Genomic DNA, 27,367 nt, shown 5'->3' on the forward strand with positions numbered 1-27,367 from the left:
ACAAAATAGTTTTACAGAAAAGAAAGTGTAGAATAGTTCTTTACTAAATTGTCTCATATTTTGTTGCTACACTTTTGTAACCCTTGATATTTTTTTTCCTCTACCAGACTTTTCGATGGCCCATTGCCAGCAGACTTGATCAAAATGAGATGTTGGAGGTCCAAGTGTACAATTACAGCAAAGTCTTCACAAATAGGTGAGTTAAGACTCCTGCTCTGAATTCTTCTTTTTAAAAACTACTTTCAGTGCACAACATCTTTTAGTCTGAATGTACTACGTACAGCACAGCAATTTCATTTGTATCATCTTTTGGTGAATAATGTCAGCATAGATGGTTGTTTAAAAAAATAAATAAATAACAAGAAAGTGAACACAGTGAAAATCTGTTTCTATGCTAACATTATGGTTAAATAATATTAATAGTGAACGATCTTTAATGAAACCTCTTATTGGCAGATTGGTGAGTGAATGCTGTAAAGCTGTGGTACATTTTTAAAATCTAAGAGTTGCCAGAAACTGTTGGATTCAGAATGAGTTGTATCCCATCCAACAGCATTTCAGAGTAAATCCATTTGTGGTTTTGGGGCCTTGCTTGTCTTTTAGCGTCAGCCTGTGACCAACTCGGACTCACACATGGTGTGTGTCTCTGAAGTAAGGAAGAGAATGAGCTTGAATTCCCAGAGAGCTTGACTTAAATGGAGTAAATTGCCTGTGTAAAAACATTGTAAACCACTGAGCTGGATGTGAGTCACTTTCACATCAACAGAGCGCTTGAAGTAATGAAACTGCAATTCAACCTCTGTAATTGGCTCATTTGTCATGTCACACAGTCCAAACAGTCAGATCATGAAAAACACGATGTAATGTAGCAGAGTTTAATGCTTAGGTTCTTGACTAGATGACATATAAAAATGCAATACACTCTTCCTTTCTCCACACAGGCTTTTTTGAATACGCACAGCCACACATTTACCTTCTATTTGACCCACATATGAGTGTAAACACACTCTGTAAACAAGGAGCTATTAAAGGCAGGCCACAAGCTGCGTTTAATACAGAAATAATTAAATCTGCCTGGTACTCAGTGACACCAGTGGTGGGAATAATAAAAAATAATCTAAACTATTATTATTCCAATAATATAGAATCACATCATAACATAAATTATCATGTGTTTGCTTAATTAAAAACGTTAATATTTGCTGTGTGTTCTCTTATGCAGTCCACAATTTCTTGTCATCAGTTAGAATGATGAATGGCATTACAGTGGAGCCAAATAATTCCTTTTCTATTTCTGAGTTATTTGCAGATGCACAGTTTATGTTCAAAATAATAGCAATCATTCAGTACTAACCATATCAATCACCGTTTTAAATTTAAAAGATTTATAGATCTTGTGTAATTAGACCATTAATTGCAATGTGCATGTTTGAAATAATATCAGGTGTTGTTCAGTCAACAGAAATTTATTCTGTAAAAACAAAGGACAAAGGCAGGTTATGAAGCAGTCATTCCTGAAAATCTGGGTTGGGCTGATGGAAAAGAAGAGAACGAAACAATATGCTACTTGGCTAAAGTTTTAAAATTAAAACCAAAATGCTGAATGATTTTTGTTTCTGGTTTGAATGTTTCTGTATTTAAACCAGAAACATTTAGCTTCAGCCGTTAAGGAGAACAACTAAAGCTGTAGGCAATCAAAGAAGGTTTACCTGTGAGTAATAAATGAAAGATATTTATGTGAAGCCCAGTTAAAGGAAAAAAAGCTGCCACAAAAACTCAATATGTGCTGAAGAGGTTATATTGGATGCCTTAAGGTGAGCTGGTGCAACATTTTATGGTCCTATTGGAGCAAAATTGTTGTTTTTGGGTCTAGGAGCCAAAAATAATTTAAAATGTACACCAATTTATGGCCTTCCAGGGATCATGGATCAGCCTGAATACATTTCCTTGACAAAATGGCTAGATTGGAAGGCTTCCTGCCAGGTTTTTCCATCTCCTCTACAAATGTAGAGGCAGCTTGTCTCCTAAACACTGAAAGCAGGTCCATTTCCTGTGTTTGAAATAGGTCCAGTCAGGTTTCACACTGAGTTAATTGACGCTTTTTATAAACAGTCAAGGGGCCAGACTGGAGAAAGATTGCATGGCCTTGTCGTCATTCAAACTTTATTCGCTTGTCACTCTGTACATCTGTTAGTGCTAACGTCTTGGGACTTTATTTGCGTAACCTTACAGTCAGATGGTGACTCACTACTTATCCAAGCACAGAGATGACTGAGATCTAAAAGGTTGGTGACAGGTGTAGACAGAAGTTGTATCAGTTTTAAACAGTTCTGACATCGAGATTTCTGTAGTGCTATTGTGAGGGCAAGTCAAGCAGTCTCAAACAGGAATACTGTTTCATAACTCAACATAATCAGGTAAATAGCTTTGGAAATCTCATAGTTTGAAAAGTAACTCTACTCATACTGTGACAAAGCTGGTATTCGTGTGAAAATTGAATTTGGCATTATGAAGTAAGGTAGTGTAAGCAATTTACAATGGATCTTTCAAGGTGTCAGTGTTGGTATGTCACGTACTTTGTTTTATTCTTTTTCTTACTCACCAGTCTCCCAACAAATTGTGGAGTTAGTTTCTTATCAATTTAAAGCAACAATATTAGGCCCCTGCTATTTTCTTCGGACTTTTTTTTAAAATAAGATCTGCATTTATAATTTATAGCTAAATATCTTCAGAAGTTTACAACAAATCATCAACCAATTAAGAAGACTTGGTGTCAGACAGGACAGATTGTAACTACAGAATTTCCTTGTTATTTATTTACTCCAGAAAATGGCCTTACTAAATCTGTTTCTTTATTTTATTTTTTTCTCCAGTTTTACTTTTAACAGTTTTATTTTTGTAAATTCAACTATTTCCAGTTTAGCTAATATTCATTAGCCCAAAAGTTGTTTAATTATAGAGTGAATCAGAAGTAATCAAACAAATCAATAGACAAAAAAAATCCACAATGTGAAAATAGAGTTTGTCAAGAAAAAAAATATCTGTGAGCACTTTGGTAATATTTATAGTTACAGTAACCTTTGCACAGGGAAGTTAGTAAATAATTCAGAGTGAAGAATAGTTTCTGTTGTTCTCACACCTGCTCCATTGTCCACGGGCTACATGACGAAAATGATGACCAACCTACTTCATCTCTTTAAGTACCAACACACTGTGAGGCCAGCATGTTACACTCTCTGACAATAAGGCTGATCACATTACCATAAGACAAAGGTGGCGGTGATGCATGAGGGTCACCGTATGCCATCGGCATATACAACATGTTTAATTAGCAGTTTTCTCCCCTGCCTGATGGATATACTTTCTTAAAAGGCTATTGGGGGTGTGTGTGTGTGGTGGTGGGGGGGGATGCGGGGGTGTGTGCGTGTGGCCTCCATTGTAATATCAATTTTTCTAACACATACTACATAGTGGGGACAAAGTGTTCTTTATGGGGCCCAAATCCCAGGCCCCATAAGGAATACCATCTCCCTTACACCTGGATATTACAGAGGCCTGGTAATGAGCCATTAATTTGATTCAGGTTTGTTGGAGAGGGGACAAATCTAAAGGCTGAAGGATAGTTGCTCTTAAGGACAGGATTTGGGCACCCCTGATTTACATGAAAGCATATTATTGTTAAAAAAAAAAGTGTTAAAAATGGCCCATTCAAAGTCCAACTGAAAATTTGTGGCAAGATTTGACTGTTAGTTTGCTTTTTATAGAGAAAAAGTCATATTGTAAATCTAAACACTGTAATTGTCTTATTCTTTTGTAACAGCACAAAGTATCTCCAGATATGATGATGTGTTGCGAAGAATTATGGTTTTCAGAACAATCCTTTATCATAATTCATTCTGAGATTATTTTAATTGTAAATGACTTCTTTATAATTAATGTTAAAATATACTGGAATAGGGATTTCTATCTACAATTTGCATGCACTGTTACATCGTAGCGTCTATAGCTTGACTACACTAACAGGCATCATAGCTGAAACATCTTTGATGTCCGTATGTTAAGCAGCTTTTGAAAGCGCCCATGCTCTAGTTCTGTAGTTCCTTTATTTCTATTAAAAAGAATCTGAGTGAAAGAAATCTGGGTCATACTGTGTTTGTGTGTGATTCTTTCTGAATCTCTCCTGTGATGGTACTTGGCTGTTGTGAAGTTGGAGCGGCACTCTGCCCACAGGCTTCTCTGCAGTAAAAACACCTAAAATGAGCCGAATTGGAAAACATGTTTTTGGGAGCTCACCCATTAAAAACAGCTTAACTGCATTTTGTCGTCAGTATTGTCCATCTGGAACGAAGAGACATACTGTTTATCTGCAAACGTTGCCAGTCGATAGATGCTTGTCCTTGAACACCATGTATACGTTGTGATTATTATTTATTTCCTTTTTGTATACATAAATCTCAAATATCTTCTCACTTAAGCATTTCTTATCATGATCCTTTGCTTGGTCATGCCATGCTTTGCTAAAAAAAATAAATAAATACCCGAGACTCACAAAGAAAGAAAATACAAAATAAAAGGAAGGTGAGGTTTGAATTATGGAGCAGAGGAAAGTAAATTGTTGGTCAATAATGAATGGCACCCTTTGAAATGGTAAAAAGTGAGGCAGAACATGATAGGCCCCGCTCAGTTCAATTATTCACCACCTGTACACTTGTCACAATGGTTAAAAGGAAACGACAGAACAGGCCTGAATGTATTGATCAGCCCTGTCTGATGAAGGAAGTAGTTGATTATAATGCAATGGGTTTGGACTTACTGTGACAGGATCAAAGTTGAACTTCAAGAATAAAGTTTTTTTTTTACACAAAGCTATTAGTGTCCTTTCCAACTTTAGTTTGCAAGTCTCTGAATATATTCACTGAGGAACCTGACAATAACTCACCTTCACAGCAAGAGCATCTGCCTAAGCCTGAGGGGAATCACTTACAAGAAAACTTGTTCTCAAAGTAAAGTGAAGTTCAAGAATACATTATTGGGTTTGGAACTGCTGCTAACTCAAGTATAGCCTCACTTCTTAATGTAAAAGCAATTCATAGCCACTGACTTCAAAGAAAACAAAGTGCTGGTAACGACAGCAGGCACAAAGAGGGATTAAAGCTGGGAGAAGACTGGAATAATAACTGCCTTATTTACTCTCTGATAACATGCTGCCCTGCCTTTGTTGTGTTAGTCTTTGCTCATAAATTTAATTAGAAAGTATTTGGTGTTTTCATGTTCAACTACAAGCGTTGTAGTGTACCCTTATTTTACTTTTCACCTGGCTGTCAGCTTTTATTGTCCTATTGGAGAAACACAGCAATATGTGTGTGTATGTTTGGCTTCTGCATGAATACCCCTGTTTAACAAATTTAGATTTCCCTCCCTGCTAAACACCTGTGAAATTTCCTTGTAATGGTACTTTTGTTGAATCATTTGAATATATGATATGAAAAGTATAATAGCTTATTTTTCTGTTTCTTATCTTATCTAAGATTAGACGTAAACAAAGGTTCAGTTGGAAATGACATATGGTTGTGGCTTTACTCTACATATCTGACTTATTGCTCTGCAAACAATGCTCTGTTTTGAAGGAAACTCTTTAAATTATTCACCAGCTCTAATTGGCTGCTTGAATGGGACCTGGGACAGAGTTTCTCCCCACTGTTATATTTTGTGAGGGGTCCTTGGGCAGCAGTGACCTCCATTCAATCGTATTTTATCCCATTCTTTTGTATTTATTTGTGTTTTTGAGGAAGGTTTTAAGAGGGGAACAGAATCGAACACAATGTCAAAATCCCAACAACCCCAAAGGACTGGAGACACCCACAGTTTAGATCCTGCTGTATCCCTGGATTAGAAGAAAATTGAATAAGTTCAGCAGGCAATATGTGATTACAATAAAGAGTTGTTTGTTTTTATTTCTATATATTTCTTTTTTCAGGAGATCAGTTTTATGTTACAGGCCTGGTTTGAATGGTGTTTTTTTGCTTTTATTGATACACAGCTGAATGAAGTGACCCAGTAGCAGCCGATAAAGAGAAAATCTAAATTGGAGATTCAGTACTTTCTTTACCATCTCTAATATTGCTAGACTAATCATCCTGAGAAAACAGAATACCTTTTTCTCTTCAAGTTTCTTGTGATGTCACCACCTACACATTGATGTCAAAATTTGTTTTCTTTGTTTTGCTAAGAGAAAACTAAGCTTATGATTGTTATCTTATCTTTTATATCCTAAAAGAAGCTTTTACCTATATTTATTTGTTGATATAAATATAGGTTCAGCATCACATGTGATGCCATATCCAAACCATCCATCCATCCATCCATCCATTGTCTGTTCACCCTTGTCCCTAATGGGGTCGGGAGGGTTGCTGGTGCCCATCTCCAGCTACGTTCCAGGCGGGAGGCGGGGTACTGGACAGGTCGCCAGTCTGTCGCAGGGCAACACAAAGACATACAGGACAAACAACCATTCACACACACACACACACACCTAGGGAGAATTTAGATAGACCAATTAACCTAACAGTCATGTTTTTGGACTGTGGGAGGAAGCCGGAGTACCCGGAGAGAACCCACGCATGCACAGGGAGAACATGCAAACTCCATGCAGAAAGACCCCGGCCGGGAATCGAACCCAGGACCTTCTTGCTGCAAGGCAACAGTGCTACCAACTGCGCCACTGTGCAGCCCCACATCCAAACCATGTGTATTAATATTAGAGTTATGGTTTTATAATATTTTTAATATAATTTATCACATGATCCACCTATTTATGTTGTATTTAGTAGTGGAAGACTATGAATAATTTCTGTACATTTAAAGTATAGAAATTAAGAACAATCATTTAAGTCAGGGAAAGGCATCAAATTCTCTTTTTTGCAACATTTTAACTGGGTCTTCACTCAGAAGCGAGCAAAATACATACTTGGAAAGAAATGTAATACAACTTCCTCTTTTATAATTCTTAAATTGTATAAATTTAGCATCATAACTTACTGCCAAATGAATGAAACATGCCAGTGAAACAGAATCTTTATCTCTGGGGGTTTAGGTGATGTTTGAGCTTTTTGTTTTTCATATTGTTTTTAAAGTGTGAGATTCTGTGTGTGAGGGGTTGACAGTGTGGCACTTTCTCAGTATGTTTCATCTCACCAAAGCAGCTTCTGTTTATGACACATTCACCTACGCACTGTGAGGAAGGAAACACACTGGAGAGCAGATGCCTCTGGTCAGCAAGCAGGAAATACAATTAGCCATTTTTTTTATTACTGTAAGTGAAAAGGCAGAAGTGATGTTGCAAAGACTCACTGAGGCTACATGGTTGAACAAATGTGCAGGAGAGTAGACCAAATGGTAAAAAAAATACAAAATAAATAAATAAAGCGTTGTCTTATTTTACTGTAGTTGTTTTAAATTGTGTGCCTTTCTCATTTGCTGCAGACTTGTCGGGACATTCTGCATGGTGCTTCAAAAAGTGGCTGAAGAGGGACATCTAGAGCTGACAGATACCCTCATTGATGACAATAACATGTCTATAAAGGTAAGATCTTCCTTTTGGGTTGTTAACAGTTTTTGTTAATGTTGTGCATTTGCTCTTCGCAGCCAAAAACGTTCTATTCAATGCAGCTTATTAACTGTGCATTTGAATTGTTCTTTTAACAGTGTGACTGATTATGTAACTTATAACTGCAATTAATCAAAAACAATACTGCACATGTATGTATTGCAGATTTTCTCTGATTCACATTGGGTGAATGTTGTAGACACAGACTACAGCGTGAAAACAAGGTGCTGAACAAATTGAAATCAACATCTTAAAGCTGCTTTCGGCACTGACATCTGCCTTGTGGTGGAACATTTTAATGTCATGAAACAAAGACTGACTATTAAAATTTGTTTGTTTGGAGTTGGTTTTCAAACTCAACACCATAACTACTGCCAAGCACGATAATGGTAGCAGCATCATGCTGTGGGGTGTTTGGCTACAATATTTTGGTGCGTGACATAGGATTTCTATTGAAATATGTTTAGAAAACTGAAAGGAAAACTTAAAGGCAAGTTAGTGGGTATGGCTTATATTCAAGTGTGCTCAATAGTCTGTAAAATATAATAAATGTGATTAAATATTACAGACATTAAGTCAATGAATTTGGTGACTTCTAAAGTCTTTTGGTTGCTGTGGTGGAAAATTATCACAAGTTAACATCTGCTGACCATGTTATACTAAATGCTTGTGAACTTTCACCAAAAGAAACTATTTGGGTTACATGTACAAGGTTGGGAGTTGTTTGCTACAGCTGCATCAGAACCAGACTGTTTCGCCTCTTGTTTTGGATCCCTTATCCTTGGTATAAAACTCATGTGTTGTCTCTGCATGGCAGAGCTTTTCACCCAGAACTGTTTCATTATTGATTGTCCTACAAACTCTCTGTATTGTGCGCAACATATGAATAGACCTGACTGAGTGATTTCACCTGTGCTTGGAAAATATATTTTTTTCCACAACAGTTGCCCCGAATTAAATTTAGGGTTATATTTCACAAATATGCAGTACTTTGTGTTGATCTATCACATAAAATCTAAAGAAAATAAATTGAGGGTTGTGGTTGTAACATAATAAAAAGTTTAAGGGCTACAAATACTTTTTCAAAACATGACGAGGTTCGAAGGGGAAATTTTCAATCGCTCCTTAAATTATTAATTTAAGGGCAACTTCAAGGTCACAACATTTTCTTATTGGGTATTCTTTATTCTTTTTATCAATAAGTATATTTATTGAAGAATCCAAAAAGGAAAACCTTGTGTGAAATATAAAAGAGAAATGAAACTTGCTTTGGACGTTCAGTTCTAGAAGAAGACATAATAAACTTAATTTGCCAAAAGGGACCTCATCATTAAAGAGCTCCACATCAACAATAATCTTATATATACTACAATCTGAAAGCAATATCAGCACATTTAGATGCTCAGCAGAAGTACTGATAATCTATTGGTTTTAAATTAAGCCCTGAGCAGCTTGGTGGAGAGAAGAACTGTGTGATTGATAATGAAAATATAGTGTAGGAGTGTATTGGGTATGGGAGGAAGAGGACGCCGTGATGGAATGCATTGAGTAAAACAAACACCATATAAAATCTGAAACCACTGCAGGACCGTGTTGGTGGGTTGGAGAGTGCTGGTGTGTTTTTTCTTAGATGATGTAACACTGCATGAGAGCACTCCTTGGTGTGCATGCAAGCTCATATTCACACCCATGCAGTGTGTTCATGAGGAGTTCTGTGAACACACGCACGCACACCCCCGCACACACACTGCGAGGAGAATTTCACTGCTTAGCATCCCTGTAGCAAGAGAGCGGTAAAACTAAACCTGACATTACCTGGGAGCACTACTATTGTTGTTGCCATAGCAACAAATCTAACTCCTGGTGGACCCCACAGATTGCCTGGTGAAGACGTTGTAAGGAAAAGACCGTGAAGCAGAGAAGGGTAGCGGAAAGGGAGGGAGTTTCTCGTATATTTTTCCCTCATCTGTCTTTGTCAGTGGAATAAATTGGACGCTCTGTAATAAAGTTTAGGTCATTGTCAGGAGGATAGTATTTGTCCAAACATGTCTCCCAAGAAGATGCCAAAGACAAACTGCCGGGTCAGCCATGCTTCTGACCTGAAAATGTCAGTCAGAATTTTTGCAGCACACAAGGAGCCAAAGTGATTTATTGTCATGCCAAGTTGGATGCCAATGTTGAGACCACATTGATGCACCAATAAATAGAAAAATCCTTCTTGAGAATACAGTATTATTACCAAGTTTTAATATCCTCACAGAATGAGTCTTAAATGTAAAGGTTAAGAACTTGCTGTCACATTAGCATCTCTGAAGCAAAACTCTGTTAAAGTCACTTTAAAGGGAGTGAATATTTACGCAATCACTTACTGTACGTTAAATGTCTTTTAATTGTCAAAATTTTGTAGAAACCAGTTTTCACATTGATATTAAAGGGAATTTTTGCACAAAAACCCAATTTTGTTGACCACGAGTGATTTGCAAAAACAGAACGAGAGTGTAACATCCAAGAGTGTCAATACTTTTTGTAGACACATTTATGTGAATATACTGTAGCTAAATGCTTAAAATGATAAGAACTATCTATTTTGTAAAATATAAGACCTACAAAATATGTGAATAAAATTCACGTAATAAAAAGTTTCCTCAGGCGATAACAGGTGATACTGGTCCACTCCAAACAAAATAAGGACAAAGAAATATATCAACCAAGCAGAGAAACATTGGTTTTCCTGAATCCAAACTAACCCTAAAACCAGCAAATGATATGTAGCAGGTTAGAAGTTACTTTATTCAGGAGGCACAGCTTTGGCTGATCAGTCTTCTTTTTTATATCTGCTTAGCAAATCAATTCTAAAAAGAATTGATTTCTTTTTAAGGTGAGCTCACTTTTATAAGTGAGCTCACCTTAGAGCTCACTTATAAAAGTGAGAACACATGTAGCACATGCCAATTTTGAAGCTAAGCACTCTATCATAATTGGGCCCAATGTTTTAATGTCTTCCTTCCTTTTCAGACCAGTGTCACCATAGATATCAGATACCAGCCGATGGATGGCACAGGGGGGATGTGGAGCGATGGAGAGTTCCTGGATGTTCCTGATGACCGTGATGGGATGTTTGCTTTCGAAACAGACAGTTTGCTTTCAGGACAGAGCCACGGATCAGGGACATCTCCTGGACGGTCACTACAGGGGTCCATACCAACCTTCAGAAAGTAAGTTAAACAGTTAACTGAATAGCAGCCGACTTACTTAAAAAATGAGGGGTTAAAGTTGATCATAGCTGTTCCCGCTACACAACAATTTGATTTATTATTGTAATAACCTTAGTTATTGAGGATCTTGGTTAGTATGCTCAAATGTTGCTACAGCAATCAACCAGGAAGTTAATGTTTGGATGCAAATCAGTCTTCTAAATTCAAAATAATCCTAAAGATATCATGAAAGTAGTAACAAAGTGGATTAAGGACAAAACACTCAATATTTTTAGTATGGTCATCAAAAAGTCCTGGTCTCAGTCCAACTCGAAATTTCTGAAGATCACTGAATTTGTGACCCAAATCACACATTTCATTATTCAGGGATTTAGCAAATAGAAAATACATTGGTAATCAGACCTAATACAAGGAAACCTTTTTGTGTGACTTAACATCAGTCACTGAGAAAATGTTTTTATTTCTTCATCATATACAGCATCAGTAAATCAAGAATTCAAAGAGTGGCAGAATGACTTCAAAATTAAATGGTGTTTTTAAGAAGAAGGTTTTTTAATGTCTTTTCTTGGTATTTTAATGATGCAAAGCAAGAAGAAAAAGGCATGATAAAAATGTGAAAACATTTCGTAACTATTTTGTTGAAGTCAGAATGTTTTTTATTCTACTTTTTCTAATAAGAGACAAGTAAGACAAGCATGTATAAGGTTGTAAAACTATTGTTTAAAAGCTGCAAAAATCTGTTCAGATTATGCCATTCTTTTTTCTCTTCATCTCTCTCTCTTTTCATTTTGCCCACAGTCAGTATATTCATGGACCGTTAATTCTCATGCTTTTGCTGAATAGTACATGAAAGCATCTGTAGGCGGTATTGATTTTCACTGAGACTATCTGCTCAGCCAGACACATAAACACATCGTTATGCTACAGATTGAATAGGAGCCTGGAAAAATTTGAGTCGTGTCTAAATAACATCATGCACATATATTTCTTCTTGTTCACGAACATGGCAGATCTAATCTGCTCTATTTTACAGCATAGAACGAAAGAAATACATTTGCAGTGGGAGTGAAAGCAAAGGCAATCCCAAGGCTCTTATATGACCAAAAAATAAACTAAAAAGTATGACTTTAGAGAGTTACCTAAAATGCTTCATAAATAGAGGCAAGAAAGATGCTGAATGAAGCTTACATTTATATTCCACATGTGTGCTAAAGATGCATCAAGTACAAGCTCTGTATCTTTGTTGCTTGTTGCAAAGAGCTGTCAGTCAGGTCAGATGGTGTTGTAGAGAATTTGTCCTGAGAAACAAAACTAAATGTGCAATAATACAGTAAAAGAGTAAGAATGAAGAAAAACCTACAGTCGACAAATCCAGCGCTAATCTCTTATTTTAATTGCCTTGAAACTTTTCTTTCAAACATTTTCCCTCCCTAATTATCAGCACCACAGTTTTCCTATTTTCTGAATTAAACTTTCTAAAACTATTTCACCATCTCATCGATTCTGATGCTCCATATAGCCAGTTCTTATTTCCCTTCCTCTGGTAATGAGGTGTGAGTGTGGAGGAGATGATAACTTGGAAAGACTCTTCTGCTATTAAAGGGAGAAGAGGAAAGAGTAGGGCTAATAAGAGAACTTGGAGTTGTTGACCTATAAGAGAAACAAATCCAGCACTATTTGTCGACTGCAGTTAATATACTCAACTGCTGTTCTTTCTAACTGTAAAATGTTTATTTGATAATTCCCTGGAAATGCAGTATAGCATGACATGCCCCCCACCTTGGGGGACATGTTGTACAATATATAAATATATGAAAATATATGTTTGTTGTTCTCTTTCTGTGCTTTTTGGCCCAAAGTTCTCAGAAACTCAAAAAACAACCTTCTCATCTTATATTCCTCTTGAGGTTTAAAATATATATATATATATATATATATATATATTTTGTGCCATTCAAAATTTAAGAGGTAACGTTTTTCCATTTTTATTGCCCTATAAATCATGCAGCACTCAACATAAATCAGATTCTATGTTGTGATTTAGATTTGTGAATTTAATAAGTGCAAATTGTTATAAATAGCAATAGCGTACAAAATTCCATGCAGATTCAAAACTAGACCTGGGTGTTATTTATTTATCTGTTTGGGTTCATTGTGCTCTATAGAGAAACATTTTAATTTTAGACTAGACAGATTTTGAGCCATTTATCCACAGTGGTGATTAAATAAACAGTAACTTTTAAAGAAATTAGCCCGTGTAAGCAAAACCAAAACCTTTTTTGGACTTTGAGTGTGAAACTTTGCAACAAGATTTACATTTTATTATTGTTTCATTTTAGAGTATCCTAGAGGGAATCACTAATTAATGTAAGAACAAAAATAGAACTTCACCCACGTATAACTATATCTGTTCTATCAGCTGCAGCCCTTAGGTCATCTACATTTCTTGGCGAGGTGTTTGCTCATTATTATTATATATATATTTTTTTAATCAAATCGGATTCACACTCCTGTGTTGCAATGGAGACAAATGGCTTTATAAGCAGAACTTAATTTTCTTCACTGCTATTAATAATGCTGACCATTGTACTCCTTCCATCAGCCCTCTTCCATCTCCACCTCCAACATTGAGTCTGTCCCTGCAGGATGATTTATGGTAACACCCATAAAGCATCTTGTGCTGTAGGCAACACCACAATGAGCCAGCTTAGCAGCAGTTTGCTTATTACCAGCTAATAAATCCTCTGATGTGTCATTTTACTGCTAGGAAAGCAAGAGTGGAGAGAAGCACATGTGTTAGATTTAAAGGGGATAGATTCAAAGTTAACCTGTTATTTGACCTCCAGACATGAAATTCTTTAAATGTTAAGGCTTTAACCTGTGGTACACATTGACGTAACTCAGTCAAAATAGCACGTCATGTAGCTATAATGCATAAATAATCATCTTATATCTGTGCAAAATCAAATCAGCTTTCAGTCTTTGCAATGCTGTATAATTACAATAATATTCTGCAATAAGTATTGATTCTGGGGTTTTTTCACTATGACTGTCTCAAACTGCTCTCTTATGTGTAAGTCCTCAGTGACAGCTCTGGTTTTACATGATGCATCACGTCGAGGTGCTTTAGACCAGGTATTCTGCACTTTTTTATCTCAGTTGTCTTTTGTGCGGCGGGTCTGCTTCACCGCTCCACCGACTCCCAGAGGAACAATCTCCACGGCAAATACAGCAGATCAGCTGAAGCAGAAATATGGCCCACATACTAAACATGGAAATTTATCTTAATTATAGATGTTGTGCCCTTTAATTATTTGTCTTGGTTGTTGAGCATGCAGCTTAGTGAGGAAGCTACAATTGTGTTGAATAATTAGACACTTCCTGAAGTTTGGCAAAGCATTCGGGTGTAAGTTATGTTGTAATTGATGTTAGATTTGCCAGAAATGTTATTTACTTTATATAATTGAGAACCACTGGGCCTTAACTATTATCACATAACTCATTAAGTTGCTATTTTAACTGTGGAGGTTAATATAGAAGAAACAATAACATAAAATACTTTGGTATTTAGATATGGATACTCATGAGATTCCCAAGCATATGGAGCAGCTCTGGCTATGTATATATTTGGAAGGATAACTGGGTTTGTACTACCACCATATCAACTTCCTTTTATAGAATTTGTTTTTGCTTTGAAAACAGGCTTTGAAACTGAAATACCAGGCAAAGGTAGCCCTGAACAAAGCCAAAATTCAGTTTTCAAATCATGACTATTTGTTAGAGGACAAAAGACATTCAAATCAAGCTGTGAAAAGTTGTTGCCTCTTACACCTGATAACTAATACTAATAACTTTCCACCTTTGGTAGAAATCACTCATGTGAGACACTTGGTATATTTGGCTGAGTCTTTACCTCAATGTGGGGAAAGTTTGATGTGCTCTTCTTTGCAGAATTGCTTTATTTCAGCAACATTTTAGGATTTTTGAACATAAACAACCTGTTTTAGATCACGCTAACACATGCCAATCAGATTGAAGTTCAAGATTAAACTAGTCCATTAAATAAGACCACACTAATTGTGTGTTTTTATATATATTCTTTTGAGCCATGGGATTTTGTTCTTGAAAGTAAAATTTATGGTTCCATAAATCACAGAACACCATCCATGACCTGGAGCATCAATGCAGCCCCAGACCGTCATGTCCGCCATGTTTGACTCTTGGTTTGATGATCTTATTCTGAAATGCTGCGCAAGTTTTAAATTAGAACCTTAGAAATGGTTTTGTGATCCTTTCCAGACTGATAGATAATAATGACTTTTTTGTTTTGTGGTTCTTAAGCTTCATTAGATTAGGGCATGATGTGTAGCCTTTTAAACATTTTAACCTACGTTATGCAGCCTGAGAAGTTCTTTCTAGTGATTTATTGCTGCTGAGAATTAGACTCCGTTATGTTTATGTGGGACTGCACTGCCTTCATCCCACCCCAGAATCTCAGATAATTTTCTGCATCTTAATTGACTGGGTGGTTGCAGAAGGAGAGGCTCAACTTGTGATCCTCTCCACACACAGTTATATACAGTAAGTAAACTCTATAAATTATGATGCTTCAAATGTACAGCAATTCATAACAAGCAGAAACCTTTAGATCAGTGATTTATAACATTGTTTTTAGTAACAGATAAGATTTTACGTAGTTATTCCTTGAAAACAAAACTTAGAGTTAATTACATTTTTTTAAATAACATAAATAAAGAAATTTGAAATCACTCAACTGTCAAAGAAAAGGGTTTAATGCTGTCTTACTTTTATTTACCAAAGCTTCATTTTGCAGTTCAGTGGCTACAATAACAAGTTTAAGAAATACAAGAGAGCTTTCAGTGCACTATAAAAAATGTAAAAGTGTTGCCTTTTATAGAAAGTTTCTGATGCATAACATACATTCTCTTGGCTCATCTCTCACCACATCTCTTCTTCTTTTTCCCCATTCCTTTATATTATCTAAAATGCTTAGTAATTCCTATGCAAAAGGCTATACAGTAATCCCTTCATTAACATACAATATGGCTTTGAATTAAAAAAAAAACTGTGCTGCACTGCTCCTGTAGTTGTTTGCAGTATCTAGGTCAGGAAGACTCAGGGGACTTTTTGTTTGTGAACACATTAAAGTTGCAGACGGGTTGAAATGTGCACTAATTGGAGTAAATTTATAAGTGTACACATGCTGGATCACAGGAGAGGAGCATCTGTTTCAGAATCAATCGAGAATCCTATAAGCTAATGAAGCACAACTTTGCTGCACTTTAGAAAAATATATGTCAATATCATAAGGATAAGAAATGATATTGATGTTTGTCTCTTTTATGAGCCAAGACCGTACTACTAGAGAGAAAAGTTGAGAAACAGTTAAGACTGGGATAAAAAGTGAAGCCTGCAAAGCATTCAGCATGATTTAATCTTCGTTAGTGAGATTCTAATACCAAGTTATGATGAAGAACTGATATCCTTCTGCCTTGATTCAATGAAAACTTTGAAGCACTGGAATATTTCCTGTGAGAAAGAGAACAGGTGTGATGGGGGATTTCACTGAGCTCCATTCAGCTGGATCCCTGGAGCAGAGCATATGGTATATGTCAATGAATTATTAATAAATGCTGGGGTTTTTTTTCTCTTTTTCTTTCTTAATTTATTTTTTAATCTGAGGTATATGGCATGTGAAGTACTCCAAGTTGGGTTCTCTCTGTGCCTTTGTGGATTTTCAAGGACACAACAACTTATGTATTTGTTTTTTTACTTTGCTTTTGAGTTCCTTAAATCCTAAATTGATGCTATCTGAGATCAAATTCTCCCTTGTACAAGGTGAAATGAATTTTATGAACCTCTAGACATGAGGCTACAGAGCTGCAGTCACATTGTTTCTCATATTGCCACGAATGTTGGCATATCTAAAAAGGCTTTTTACATTCAACCATGAAGAAATTAACATTGTCTTGTGAAACTTTAAATCCACTTATGTCTTTAACGCGTGTATTGTTCTATAACTGTTCTTTAACACTAGTTTCCAAGATCCAGTTGGATCTTGGAAACAGTATTGCTAATGTAGATCATAAGGAATGTCAAGAAAAAACAAGATTGGGATGTTTGGTTATGTATTTTATCATGTTGAGGGAATCATTTTTAATGAGCCTGGACAAGAAACTGCAATATTTAAAAGTTTTGTTTGCTCCAAGAGTAACTGAGCGTGTTGCAGTATGAATGTAAAACAAGCATAGAAAAGTGAGAGGTTGACGAGTGTCTATAATAACAGAATCTGCTGTGTTCATGAACAGGAAAAACAAAGCTGAAACATGTTTGATATGTTATTTTATTTTTTTTGGTTTACCTTTTTAGCTCTTTTAATTCCTTATATTATCATTTACATAGTGCAGATGTCATTATTTGTATGTTTTTTTTCAGTAAAAGGAAAAATAACCTTTGTTATTATTTCACTCCAACATTCTCCTACTGAACTTTCTTGTCTTTAATGTTTCCTCCTGCATTTTTCCTTCCTTAGCTATGTAGTACAAAAAATGAGAGCTGTATTGGTTCCTCTTTGTTTACTTAAAAACTTTCTTTTTTGCTCTAGACTTCTGTTCTCTTTGTTTGCTCTGATACACATAGAATCTTCTTCTGAAAAGGTCAGCGTTGAATATTTGATGCTAGTCTGATGTTAGTTTTCCTCACATGGGAAATCCTTTGTGGCAATACAAATAATGATTCAGAAGCACAGAAATAGTTAGTCTTACATTCTCTGCTATCAGTCAATGTGTGTCTTTAACCCTTTGTCCTTTTTTGCTTATATACTATCAATCTGTTTAAAAATCCTCCTTGCTTTGAGCTAAATATAAATGACAACTGTGGCAATTTCATTGAATAAGAACTGATCTTTACACTGACAGGTTGCAAAAACCAATAAATTGACAGATTTTTAAAAAAGTAACTTTTTCCTAAAGTTTTTTCCAGTTAGACTGGGGATGAATTATGATTCAAGTACAGTTGCTGGAGATAACATAATAAGGATGCTTCTGACTTTTATATTTGACTTAAAAACAAGGAAGAACAGAGATTCACATTCAAAACTCTGGATCAAAAGTTTCCATCGGTGTTTAGTCCCACTTTACTCTGATACCCCTGAATAAAATCTAATTCAACCTGCTAATGGCCTTCAGAAGTAATCTGAAGACTACACAGAATCCACATATGCATAATAAAGTACCAATTTACTGCTCTATAGTTAATTCAGGCAATTGTTAGAGAAAATTACTGAACAAAAGTTGTGGGCAAGTTTAATATCATTCAGACAACTAGACAAATAGTTGTATTTCTGGTGGAGCGTGAGAATATCTTAACAAAACAAGCTTTAGTTTCACACTAGAAATCAACATTTAACTATTTAACATTTTTGTTCCAGACAATTGACAAAATTCAGTGTAATTGTGCTGCAGGCATGATTTTTTTCAGCAGGGACAGCTGCTTGCAAGTTGGATGGAGCCAAATACAAACAGGCAATTCTGGAAGAAAGCCATTTTAAAGACTCACAGCCCAATGGACCCACAGCTGTAATTGCAGTGAGAGGTGGCTCTAGAAAGTACTGAGGGGCTGGAAATAAATGCATGTCACACTTTGCAGATTATTATTTGCTATAAAAAAAAAAAAATAAAGACAACACTTTTTTTATGCTAGTATATGAGAACATTTGTGTTTTCAGGGGAAATAGAGGTTCTCTCCATTCTGGAGCTGTTTCTTGAGTCAAGTAGAGTTCTTTGTTTTATTTATCCCTACTATGACTAGAGGCATCGATTTTGAACTGGAAAACTCACGTCATGTATTGTGAATTTTCCCAAACTCTACTTGAAAAAGTAGATACTTAAAGATGTTTTTAATGAATAAATGAATGTATTTTTCTTTAATTCATGTTATTTTTTAATTTAGCTGTTAGTTCTCTGAAAAAAAGCTTAGTGCTGTTGCATACATCAACATAGTTTTGGTTTCTGACATTATCCTAGTTTCTGCTCAGTGTAAATGTAGATTAAAAATGAGAGGGAGTTTTATTTACCAGTTTTTCAGAAGGGCAGTCATCCGCTGACTGGTAGGAAATTTGATAACTGTTGTGGAAAAATGAATTTACCCAAACAGTAGAAAAGGTGAAAAGCATCTTGGCATGTGAGAGCAAAAAACTGTAGAACAGACATTCACCTTGAAGTAAGAAGCTCTGCCAGACAGAATCAACGCATGTTTTACACCCAAGGAGAGGAAATTAGCAAAAATATTTGTAAAACAGACTGTGAAAACTAGCTCCTTGGCAAGGCATTGTGGGAGAACTCTGTTTATCTATTCCTTACAGGTGCAAAGAAATTTCTCTGGCAAATAACCTTCAGAGTAACCACTCAGACGAGCTTCGTCTACAAAAGTCCATAAGCAAAATAAGAAATAAAGACTTAACATAACATGAGTTTAATTCAGTCATAAGACGCGTAAACATGTAATAAAATTTTCATCACGATCTTCTCAATATTTTTTTACTTTTTCTTTTTAAACAAAACTTTAAATTACGTGTATTCCCCTCAGTGTGAGTAAAATCACAATTAAACAAAGCATCACTTTGATAGGTTAGGTAAATATAAATGCATTATGAAGCACTTTGTAGAACTTAAAGCTAAAGTAAAGCATATAAAGATGAACAATTTCCATTAATGCTTTTGAGAGGTAAAAAAAACGCTCTAATTTTAAGTATGTTGTGGTCATTTGTTCTGGATTAAACAAAGTTTTTAAAAGTAAATACAATACCCCCTTATCTCCTTGCACCTCCCACCATTCCCTGTTCCCCTCTCCCTCTCTCCTCCCAGCCCTGCAGCTTTCACAGATATCTGCAACTCTTACAGCATCTACCAGCCTTGTCTTTGATTATTACACCAGTCTTTTTTTATGCATTCCTGTAAAGAAACTTAGTTCAAAGTAAACCTAGGGGTGGATTTACTGTGGAGTTGAATGGGATCAGTGTTGTCATTGATGTGGTATGTATGAAAACCAGTGTTTGCCTCCTTTCTACTTGCAGTTTATCTGAATAAATACAAGAAAATGTATTTAATTACTTAAATTCTAAATATTAATTCCCTAAGCGTAGCATTTTTTTTCATTTTTAAATGAAATATTAAACTATAATGTTGGAAGTGTTTTCTGTTTTTACTGAATAATTTGCATTTTTAAATCAATCTTCTTTGCTGACATTTGTTTGCCATTACACCATATTTTGTCCTCTTTTCATTTTGTTTCAATAGGAAATGTTTTTACTTAAGAAACCTGTGAAATGTAAATGTAAACTTTGATTTTCCATAAAATAATGAATATAAAAATAATCTGGATATTTTAAATAGTGAATTTTACATCTGTTCTCCAGTCTAAAGATATGTAAGCACTTTCCCTTGAAGCTAATGTAATTGAATTGTATTCACTTAGTTTTATTGTAAAGTACTTTAAAACACCATGCAATAATAATTTAAGAATTTCACTAGAATCATATCTGATGTAACTTAGCTGAACTCTGATACACTTGACTCGGAAAGCCCGAGTGAAACAAATGGAAACCCTGTTCATTAATTTCCTGACATGTATCCATATCCGAAGCAAACTGGATGGTTTCCCACATTTTTAATTATTAAGGCCCCTCATTTGTCACCCTCTCAATGACATCACATGGTCTTTGTTGCTGTGGTGATATATGATCCAGATAATATCGTGAGGACACCAGATACTCTTGTTTTGTGATTGGGGGTTTTGGAGTATTTGTTTTTTCTGCTGAATTATTGCAACCTGACCATAATGTCCAACCAACCTTCAAAGAAGTACATAAAATAACTAATTTAGTTTTTCTTCATTTATCAAGTTTATCCACTGAAGGCTCCAACTAACTGATTGAATGTGATGGGAAACAGGTTTATCTGAGGACAGATCAGCTGTGACAGATCATTTTCATGACTCTTTTCTTTGATTCTCTTCAACAGAGCAGGGAGAGGAGTTTTCTCAGCCATGAAACTTGGCAAGACAAAATGCTCGAAAGACGACCATAAAAGAGGAGGTAAAACACATACCGTCATTCATAATATGATTTGAAATCTCTCTAAAAATGGTTTTGATGTTTGATTATTGCACTACATGACATAAACAGATGAACCAGCCGTCCTGGAAATGGAAGATCTGGATAAGAAAGCCATGCGTCTTGCTGGAATGCTGGAGCCGGACACCATATCTTTGGCCTCAGTGACTGCTGTCACGACTAATGTTTCCAATAAAAGGTCTGAAACAGTCCCACACACACATAAGCTCCCTTAAATGTACAACAGGGAAGTTATTAAACTTGGCTTCTTTTGTAGGGTACCATTGCAATTATGTCTGAGATTGGGTGTGCAGAAAAACTGCTTAATTGAAAAGGGAAAAACCTGAAACAAGGGGAATCCTTTGCAATGTGTTAGTTCAAATGCAGCCGTCTTTCCTTTACAAAGCTGCAGCAGTCTTCTCTGAAGTCAGAGCAGTGAAAAACAACCAATTATAGTACGCATTAGTTGTTTTTCCATATCTGTTTTTTATTGCTTGCAGTAAAGCCTTTTGTTTTCACCAAAATGTTTTCAAATGACGTCATTTAGCAAATGAATGAACAGAGAAGTTACTGAAGAAAGCAGAGAGAGATAATGTTATATATACAATGTTATCCAATTTTGTGATAACTGAAAACTCAGTCCTTATTTTGCCATTTCTGCAGATTTAAGATTAATGAACTGGTTCTGTAGAATTAAACATCGAAGGAAGGAAAATGTTATTCAGTTAAATGTTTGAAAATGTCTTTCTTTCTTTTTCTTTCAGGTCAAAGCCAGATATCAAGATGGAGCCAAGCTCTGGAAGACCCGTTGATTATCAGGTGTGTTTGTATGCAGCTTCTTGGGTCTTTTTCTAGTTCATTTTCTCAAATTGCATCTGGATTTCTGTCATTTTCTATGCTGAAGCAAATCTTTATAAAATGAGCATGCAGTATGGTTTCAGGTACATTCTAAGAAAAAAGACAAGTCATGTTAACGCAGTCACTTTTTAAAAAGGGCTACATGGGACATTAATTCTGATATTCTGAGTGTTTTTATCTCAGAGATAGAACTTATTTATAAAAGCATTTACAAAGGCATAAAATCCAAACCACCTACCTAACAGTCCCTGATCGATCAAAGCACTGACTCCACTTACTGAGGAAAAGTTAATTAGTGTTATTATTTTCACTTGTCAGTGGTTATGATTTCATGCCTTGATCGCAGTTTGTGGGCGTGTGTGTGTGTGTGAGTCCACTTTCCTTCTTTAAAAAGAAAAATAAAACAGCAGCACCTTTCCTCAGAGTGAATTCCTTTGAGAATTTCTCTCTCTTTGCACATCAAAAGCCAAATAAGATCACCCTAAACAAAAAAGCACACAATTACAAAGACAGCCATGAATACAAAACAGAAGAATGTAGTGAATGTTTTCTCTTTGGTTTTAATTTATTTCTTTCATTAAGACAATACACCAAAGGATCAAGTGCAAACTTGTTGCCAAAGAAAGTTAAGTAAGTAAGCAAAAACAAGCACTACTTAAAAGACAGGAATTTATAAGGTTTAGTCCACACTCACACAAAACAACAGTGTACTGTTCCAGCACAAACCATCACTTATATCAACTTAACTCCAGAAGTTTACAATTATATAAAATACTTGACTAAATTGCAAACCAAAGAAACATTTACTACCTAATTAAACTAGTTCTGATCACTGAATTCTACAAAATTATCTGACTTACTTAAAAGAACAAAGTTTCCAATCACAAGTACCGAAGATAATTTGGATTATTAAAGAAAATAGTACTGTTTAGGTAATAAGATCTGATAATCTCTCCCATCAGATCAGTATCACAGTAATTGAGGCTCGGCAGCTAATAGGCCTGAACATGGATCCTGTGGTGTGTGTGGAGGTTGGAGATGACAAGAAATATACATCCATGAAGGAGTCCACCAACTGTCCGTACTATAATGAGGTGAGAACTTGTTTGTTTTTCTATTTATCGTGCTTCATGAAAAAGTGTGATCTCACACATCCATATAAACCTTGTTACTTTACATTATGATAAGGTTGAGGAACACGAGGGATTAGTTTAGCTTTCAGCTTGAGATTGGACTCAAAATAAAGACACAATATTGATTATGCTGAAGTGTAGAGTACTCAACCCCTGTGATGATGGAGAATCTCTGCTGGATCTGGGAGGGATCAGCCAGGGTAGAGGAGAATGTTCCAGAGCCCAGACTCTTTGTTGTGCCCTGCAGGGAGTGAAATGACAGTTTGTCTGTTATCGATTCCCTTAGTCTGACTGAAAATCCCCACTGAGAGAAAAACTTGAAGCCAAAGAAGTTGAAATGGCAGCATCTCATGTTTCCAGTGCTCACTATCAGATTGCTGTGGCTTTTGCTTTTTGCAGATATTTGTTGTTTTTTTGGGGGGGTGTTTGCACAAAATTAAGTGAAATTGATAGATATTACTGCCTAATTTTCACCAGTGGAGCTACATGTTTTAGGCAAATAATGCCTCAAATTAATTCATGTTGGATTAGAAAGCATTGCTTTTAAAATAAATAACTGTCTTTACAGTCCTTACCATTAAGATTGACTTAACTATATAGAGTAGATTAATTTATGTTTTCACAACTCATTATATTGTAAAAATCAAGGGATTTTTTTACCTTTCTCTTTATTTTTTTTCTATCTAAGTTAAACAATTTTACTTAGATAATTGATCAGTTTTCTTGTTGAAAAATATTTAGGGCTCTGTTAAAGTTGAGATTTAAATGATCCAAGATTTGATTTTTATACTAAGATTTTACTGTCATTTCTTTATATCAATGAAAACTTACAATCAACATGCGCAAAAGCAAGAGTCTGTTGATGCTACTATGCAGTATTATATTATTAGAAAAGCATATGTGCTGACGGCTTCAGTTATTTAAAGCAGTATACCCCCTTGCCTTTACTATCGTCTTACACTAGAAGCTTATGTGAACTAATATACAGGAAAATCCCAAGTTTCCCATGTCTCACTATAAACATTGGCTGCTATGTAACCTTGCTGCCGCATATTTTCCAAGGCCATACCTTTACCTGCATACTGATCCCTGTACTTCAAACAAGCTCATTTCCTGTGAAGATGACATGATAATCCCATTTGTTCCTTACTGAAAAGTTTTGATACTTGTTGTGAATTCTGCAGCTATCTGTGAACAATCACAGTCTGCACTCAGATCTATCAATCATCTGTTTTTTGTATTTGCTCCTGCACCTATACTCAGGATCGCAGAGGGGTTTTGAGCCCATCACAATCTGAGCCAAGTGGAGAAAAAATGTGATATTGTACTGTTGATGTTAGAGGCAGGAGTAAATACATTGCATTTTAATGGAAAACCCCATTTCTCTACTATTTTAGTATTTTGTCTTCGATTTCCACGTCCCACCAGATGTCATGTTTGACAAGATCATCAAGCTCTCGGTTAGTAATCCATACTATTTAAAGAAACTCTTTCTCATCCAATCTTTGTGCAAATTTTAAGAATTAAATTTAAAAATCCAATTTTTCTTGTGAAAATCAGTCCCATAATTGTGTTTTTAGTTCACTTTCCTTTGTGTCTACTTAGGTTATTCATTCTAAAAACCTTTTAAGAAGCGGGACGTTGGTGGGAACCTTTAAGATGGATGTTGGGACTGTTTACTCTCAACCTGGTAAGCTAACATTTTTATCTCCAGAAAGCAGTAGCGGATGACTTTGGCTGTCAGTATGCAAAAGAGTTTATAAAAATATTTGTTTGACAAGAAGAATCCACTGCTTTGAATTGAATATTTTGTCATTTTTGCTGGTTTAACAATGCATTTATTGACATCTGTCACAGAACACCAGTTCTACCACAAATGGGCCGTCCTATCTGATCCCGATGACATCACAGCGGGGTGCAAAGGATATGTAAAGTGTGACATTGCAGTTGTCGGGAAAGGTGATAACATCAAGACGCCGCATAAAGCCAATGAGACGGATGAGGATGACATAGAAGGGTGATATGTGGTTTCTTTCTCTTAAAACTAGATTTCATCACAAGATTAAAACTCCTGCTTGCTGCAGTCAGCTGCATATCCAAAATCATTCATTTATATTACTGTATTATATAGATCTGTGTATCATTTCCCCTCAAAATAAACTAGTGTCTTGAAATATTTTTATAACAAATTGATATTCTGCACATAAAATGCAACTGCAAACAGAGAAGCAAGATGAGATGCAGCATCTATACTTGTGTTAATATTTCATAAGATTGAATTTGAAAGATTTCCCTCCAAGCTCAAACAAAATCTGTCTTATCAATAATCACCCAGTATCTGTGAATGCCTCAACTTTATAAGATTTAGATTTCTTAGTGAAAACTTAGCAATAGATGCAATCACACCCCGTGGTCTGCTCTCTGAATATGTATTTCTGCTTGTGCTTGTGCTGCAGAAATCTGCTCCTCCCAGAAGGCATCCCAGCAGAGAGGCAATGGGCGAGATTTTATGTGAAGATCCACCGAGCTGAAGGACTTCCTAAAATGAACACCAGCATCATGGCGAATGTGAAAAAGGCTTTTATTGGAGAGAACAGAGACCTTGTTGACCCCTATGTTCAAGTGCAGTTTTCTGGGCAAAAGGTTCATTTTTTTTCTTTTTCACTCTTTTTCTAAGTGCTTTATTTCTTTTTTTTATGACTCCATGGGGAACATTTGGAGTGAAGAACTCTGTAGGTCTGACAAAGCATACAGATGTGGATTTGGTTTAGATTTACACCAAAGGATTTAATTATATTTTAGGGTTATTTTATATTGCTCTCACCTTATTCTGAAGCAGTAAAAATAATTTATCTTTTTGCATCCATTTTTTTCTCAGAAAATCAGCCTCCAATATTTTCACAGTTTTGCTATCTGAAAAGCTCAAATGTGTTTTTTCTTAGAATCAGCTGCTGACTTGGTACTTCCCTCCAGAAACATAAAATAGATTACACCATAGAGTACTGTAAGATTGATATTGTGATCAGCTGTGTGTGTATTTCCCCAGTCTGTGAGTTGAGTGTTAAGTTGCTCCTCTATGTCTCCAGGGAAAGACTTCGGTCCAGAAGAGCAGCTATGAACCAATCTGGAACGAGCAAGTCATCTTCACAGAGCTGTTCCCTCCTCTTTGCAAGAGGATCAAGGTGCAGATTAGAGACTCGGATAAGGTCAATGACGTTGCCATAGGAACCCACTTCGTCGATCTACGGAAGATCTCAAATGATGGTGATAAAGGTATCAGTCAAGAGGCAGCATGGAAGTCGATTGTCTTATTAGAAATGATTGGTGATGGAGCAAGTTCATTATTTTTCCACAGTTTTATAGCATGTGATGATTTGTAGGTCAAACCCTGTTCCGCAAAGATTGTTAAAGGCATCCAAACTGATGAGCATTTGTACACGCTCTGCTCTCGAAAAGGAAAGTGGAAGGAAAACAGTGAATGGTTTTCCAGTTTATTTTACTAGTAAAATCTTAAAAGTGTTGTGTGCAGTTGTATTTACCCCCCTTTACCCAAAGACCCCTAAGTAAAATTCAGTTCCACCACAAACATTTTAGAGGTACCTGTTATATTATTCAACTACCAATACCAGGAAATTAAGTTTTTTATTGAACTCTCTTTTACCCTGAGCATGCAGGTGAACATTTCCTCAGCCCTGTTTTGCATGCAAATCAGGACATCCAAAGTTTTGCAAGGCACCAAATATTATACTATGATATAGTCAGCATATAAGAGTTAAAACAACATGTTAAATGTTAATAAGATTCACTTGTACCATCATTTCTACTGTTTATGACTTTCATTATTTTTCTGAGAAAAATCTCAAATTTCACTCATAATCAAAACAAAGTGACAGAGTAATTTCATTATAATTCATTACTGTATGTAATTAGCTATGGTTGGAATTCATACGTAAACATGTCAAAAGAGCTCTGTTTTCCCTGCGAAACACTTTTACAATAGTTTGGAGAAAAGGATTTTGAACTGAATACACTGAATGTAGAACATTAATGTTAATCTCAGCAACAATGTCACCTCAGATCAGCTTAAACCTTCTCATTTTAATGTAAACTTCTTCAGGTTTTTTGCCCACCCTGGGTCCAGCCTGGGTCAACATGTACGGCTCCACTCGTCAGTACACTCTGATGGATGAGCACCAGGACCTAAACGATGGTCTCGGCGAAGGTGTGTCCTTCAGAGCACGCCTCCTTATTTCGGTAGCCGTGGAGATCCTGGACACTACGTCGCCTGAAATCATCTGCTCAACTGATGTTCAGGTGGAGCCTGTCTCCAACATCTCAGAGGTGAAAAGACTCCCTTGGTTTTCAGTGGATACTTGTAAGGGTGCTAAGCAACCAGTATCATTGGGTTTTTTTCACCTTCCTT

At 35.9% G+C, this 27,367-nt stretch overlaps 1 protein-coding gene across 10 annotated transcripts in view; it reads left to right on the plus strand.

Moving 5' to 3' along the window:
* otofa (otoferlin a) overlaps nucleotides 1-27,367 on the plus strand; it is a 70,878-nt gene that overhangs the window by 21,582 nt on the left and 21,929 nt on the right. For 9 of the 10 annotated variants that reach the window (XM_028040590.1, XM_028040581.1, XM_028040584.1 and 6 more), the window contains exons 3-15: nucleotides 108-196; nucleotides 7,483-7,582; nucleotides 10,622-10,821; nucleotides 20,862-20,935; nucleotides 21,026-21,152; nucleotides 21,718-21,772; nucleotides 22,774-22,905; nucleotides 24,342-24,404; nucleotides 24,550-24,634; nucleotides 24,802-24,961; nucleotides 25,401-25,587; nucleotides 26,031-26,217; nucleotides 27,062-27,285. In XM_028040590.1, coding sequence (XP_027896391.1) covers nucleotides 108-196; nucleotides 7,483-7,582; nucleotides 10,622-10,821; nucleotides 20,862-20,935; nucleotides 21,026-21,152; nucleotides 21,718-21,772; nucleotides 22,774-22,905; nucleotides 24,342-24,404; nucleotides 24,550-24,634; nucleotides 24,802-24,961; nucleotides 25,401-25,587; nucleotides 26,031-26,217; nucleotides 27,062-27,285 — 1,683 coding nt within the window. Of the gene's footprint in view, nucleotides 1-107; nucleotides 197-7,482; nucleotides 7,583-10,621; nucleotides 10,822-19,731; nucleotides 19,875-20,861; nucleotides 20,936-21,025; nucleotides 21,153-21,717; nucleotides 21,773-22,773; nucleotides 22,906-24,341; nucleotides 24,405-24,549; nucleotides 24,635-24,801; nucleotides 24,962-25,400; nucleotides 25,588-26,030; nucleotides 26,218-27,061; nucleotides 27,286-27,367 lie in introns of those variants that run through there. The other variant, XM_028040589.1, reaches the window with a different exon arrangement.

The sequence above is a fragment of the Xiphophorus couchianus genome, chromosome 15 (assembly GCF_001444195.1).
Source record: "Xiphophorus couchianus chromosome 15, X_couchianus-1.0, whole genome shotgun sequence".
Lineage (NCBI taxonomy): Eukaryota > Metazoa > Chordata > Actinopteri > Cyprinodontiformes > Poeciliidae > Xiphophorus > Xiphophorus couchianus.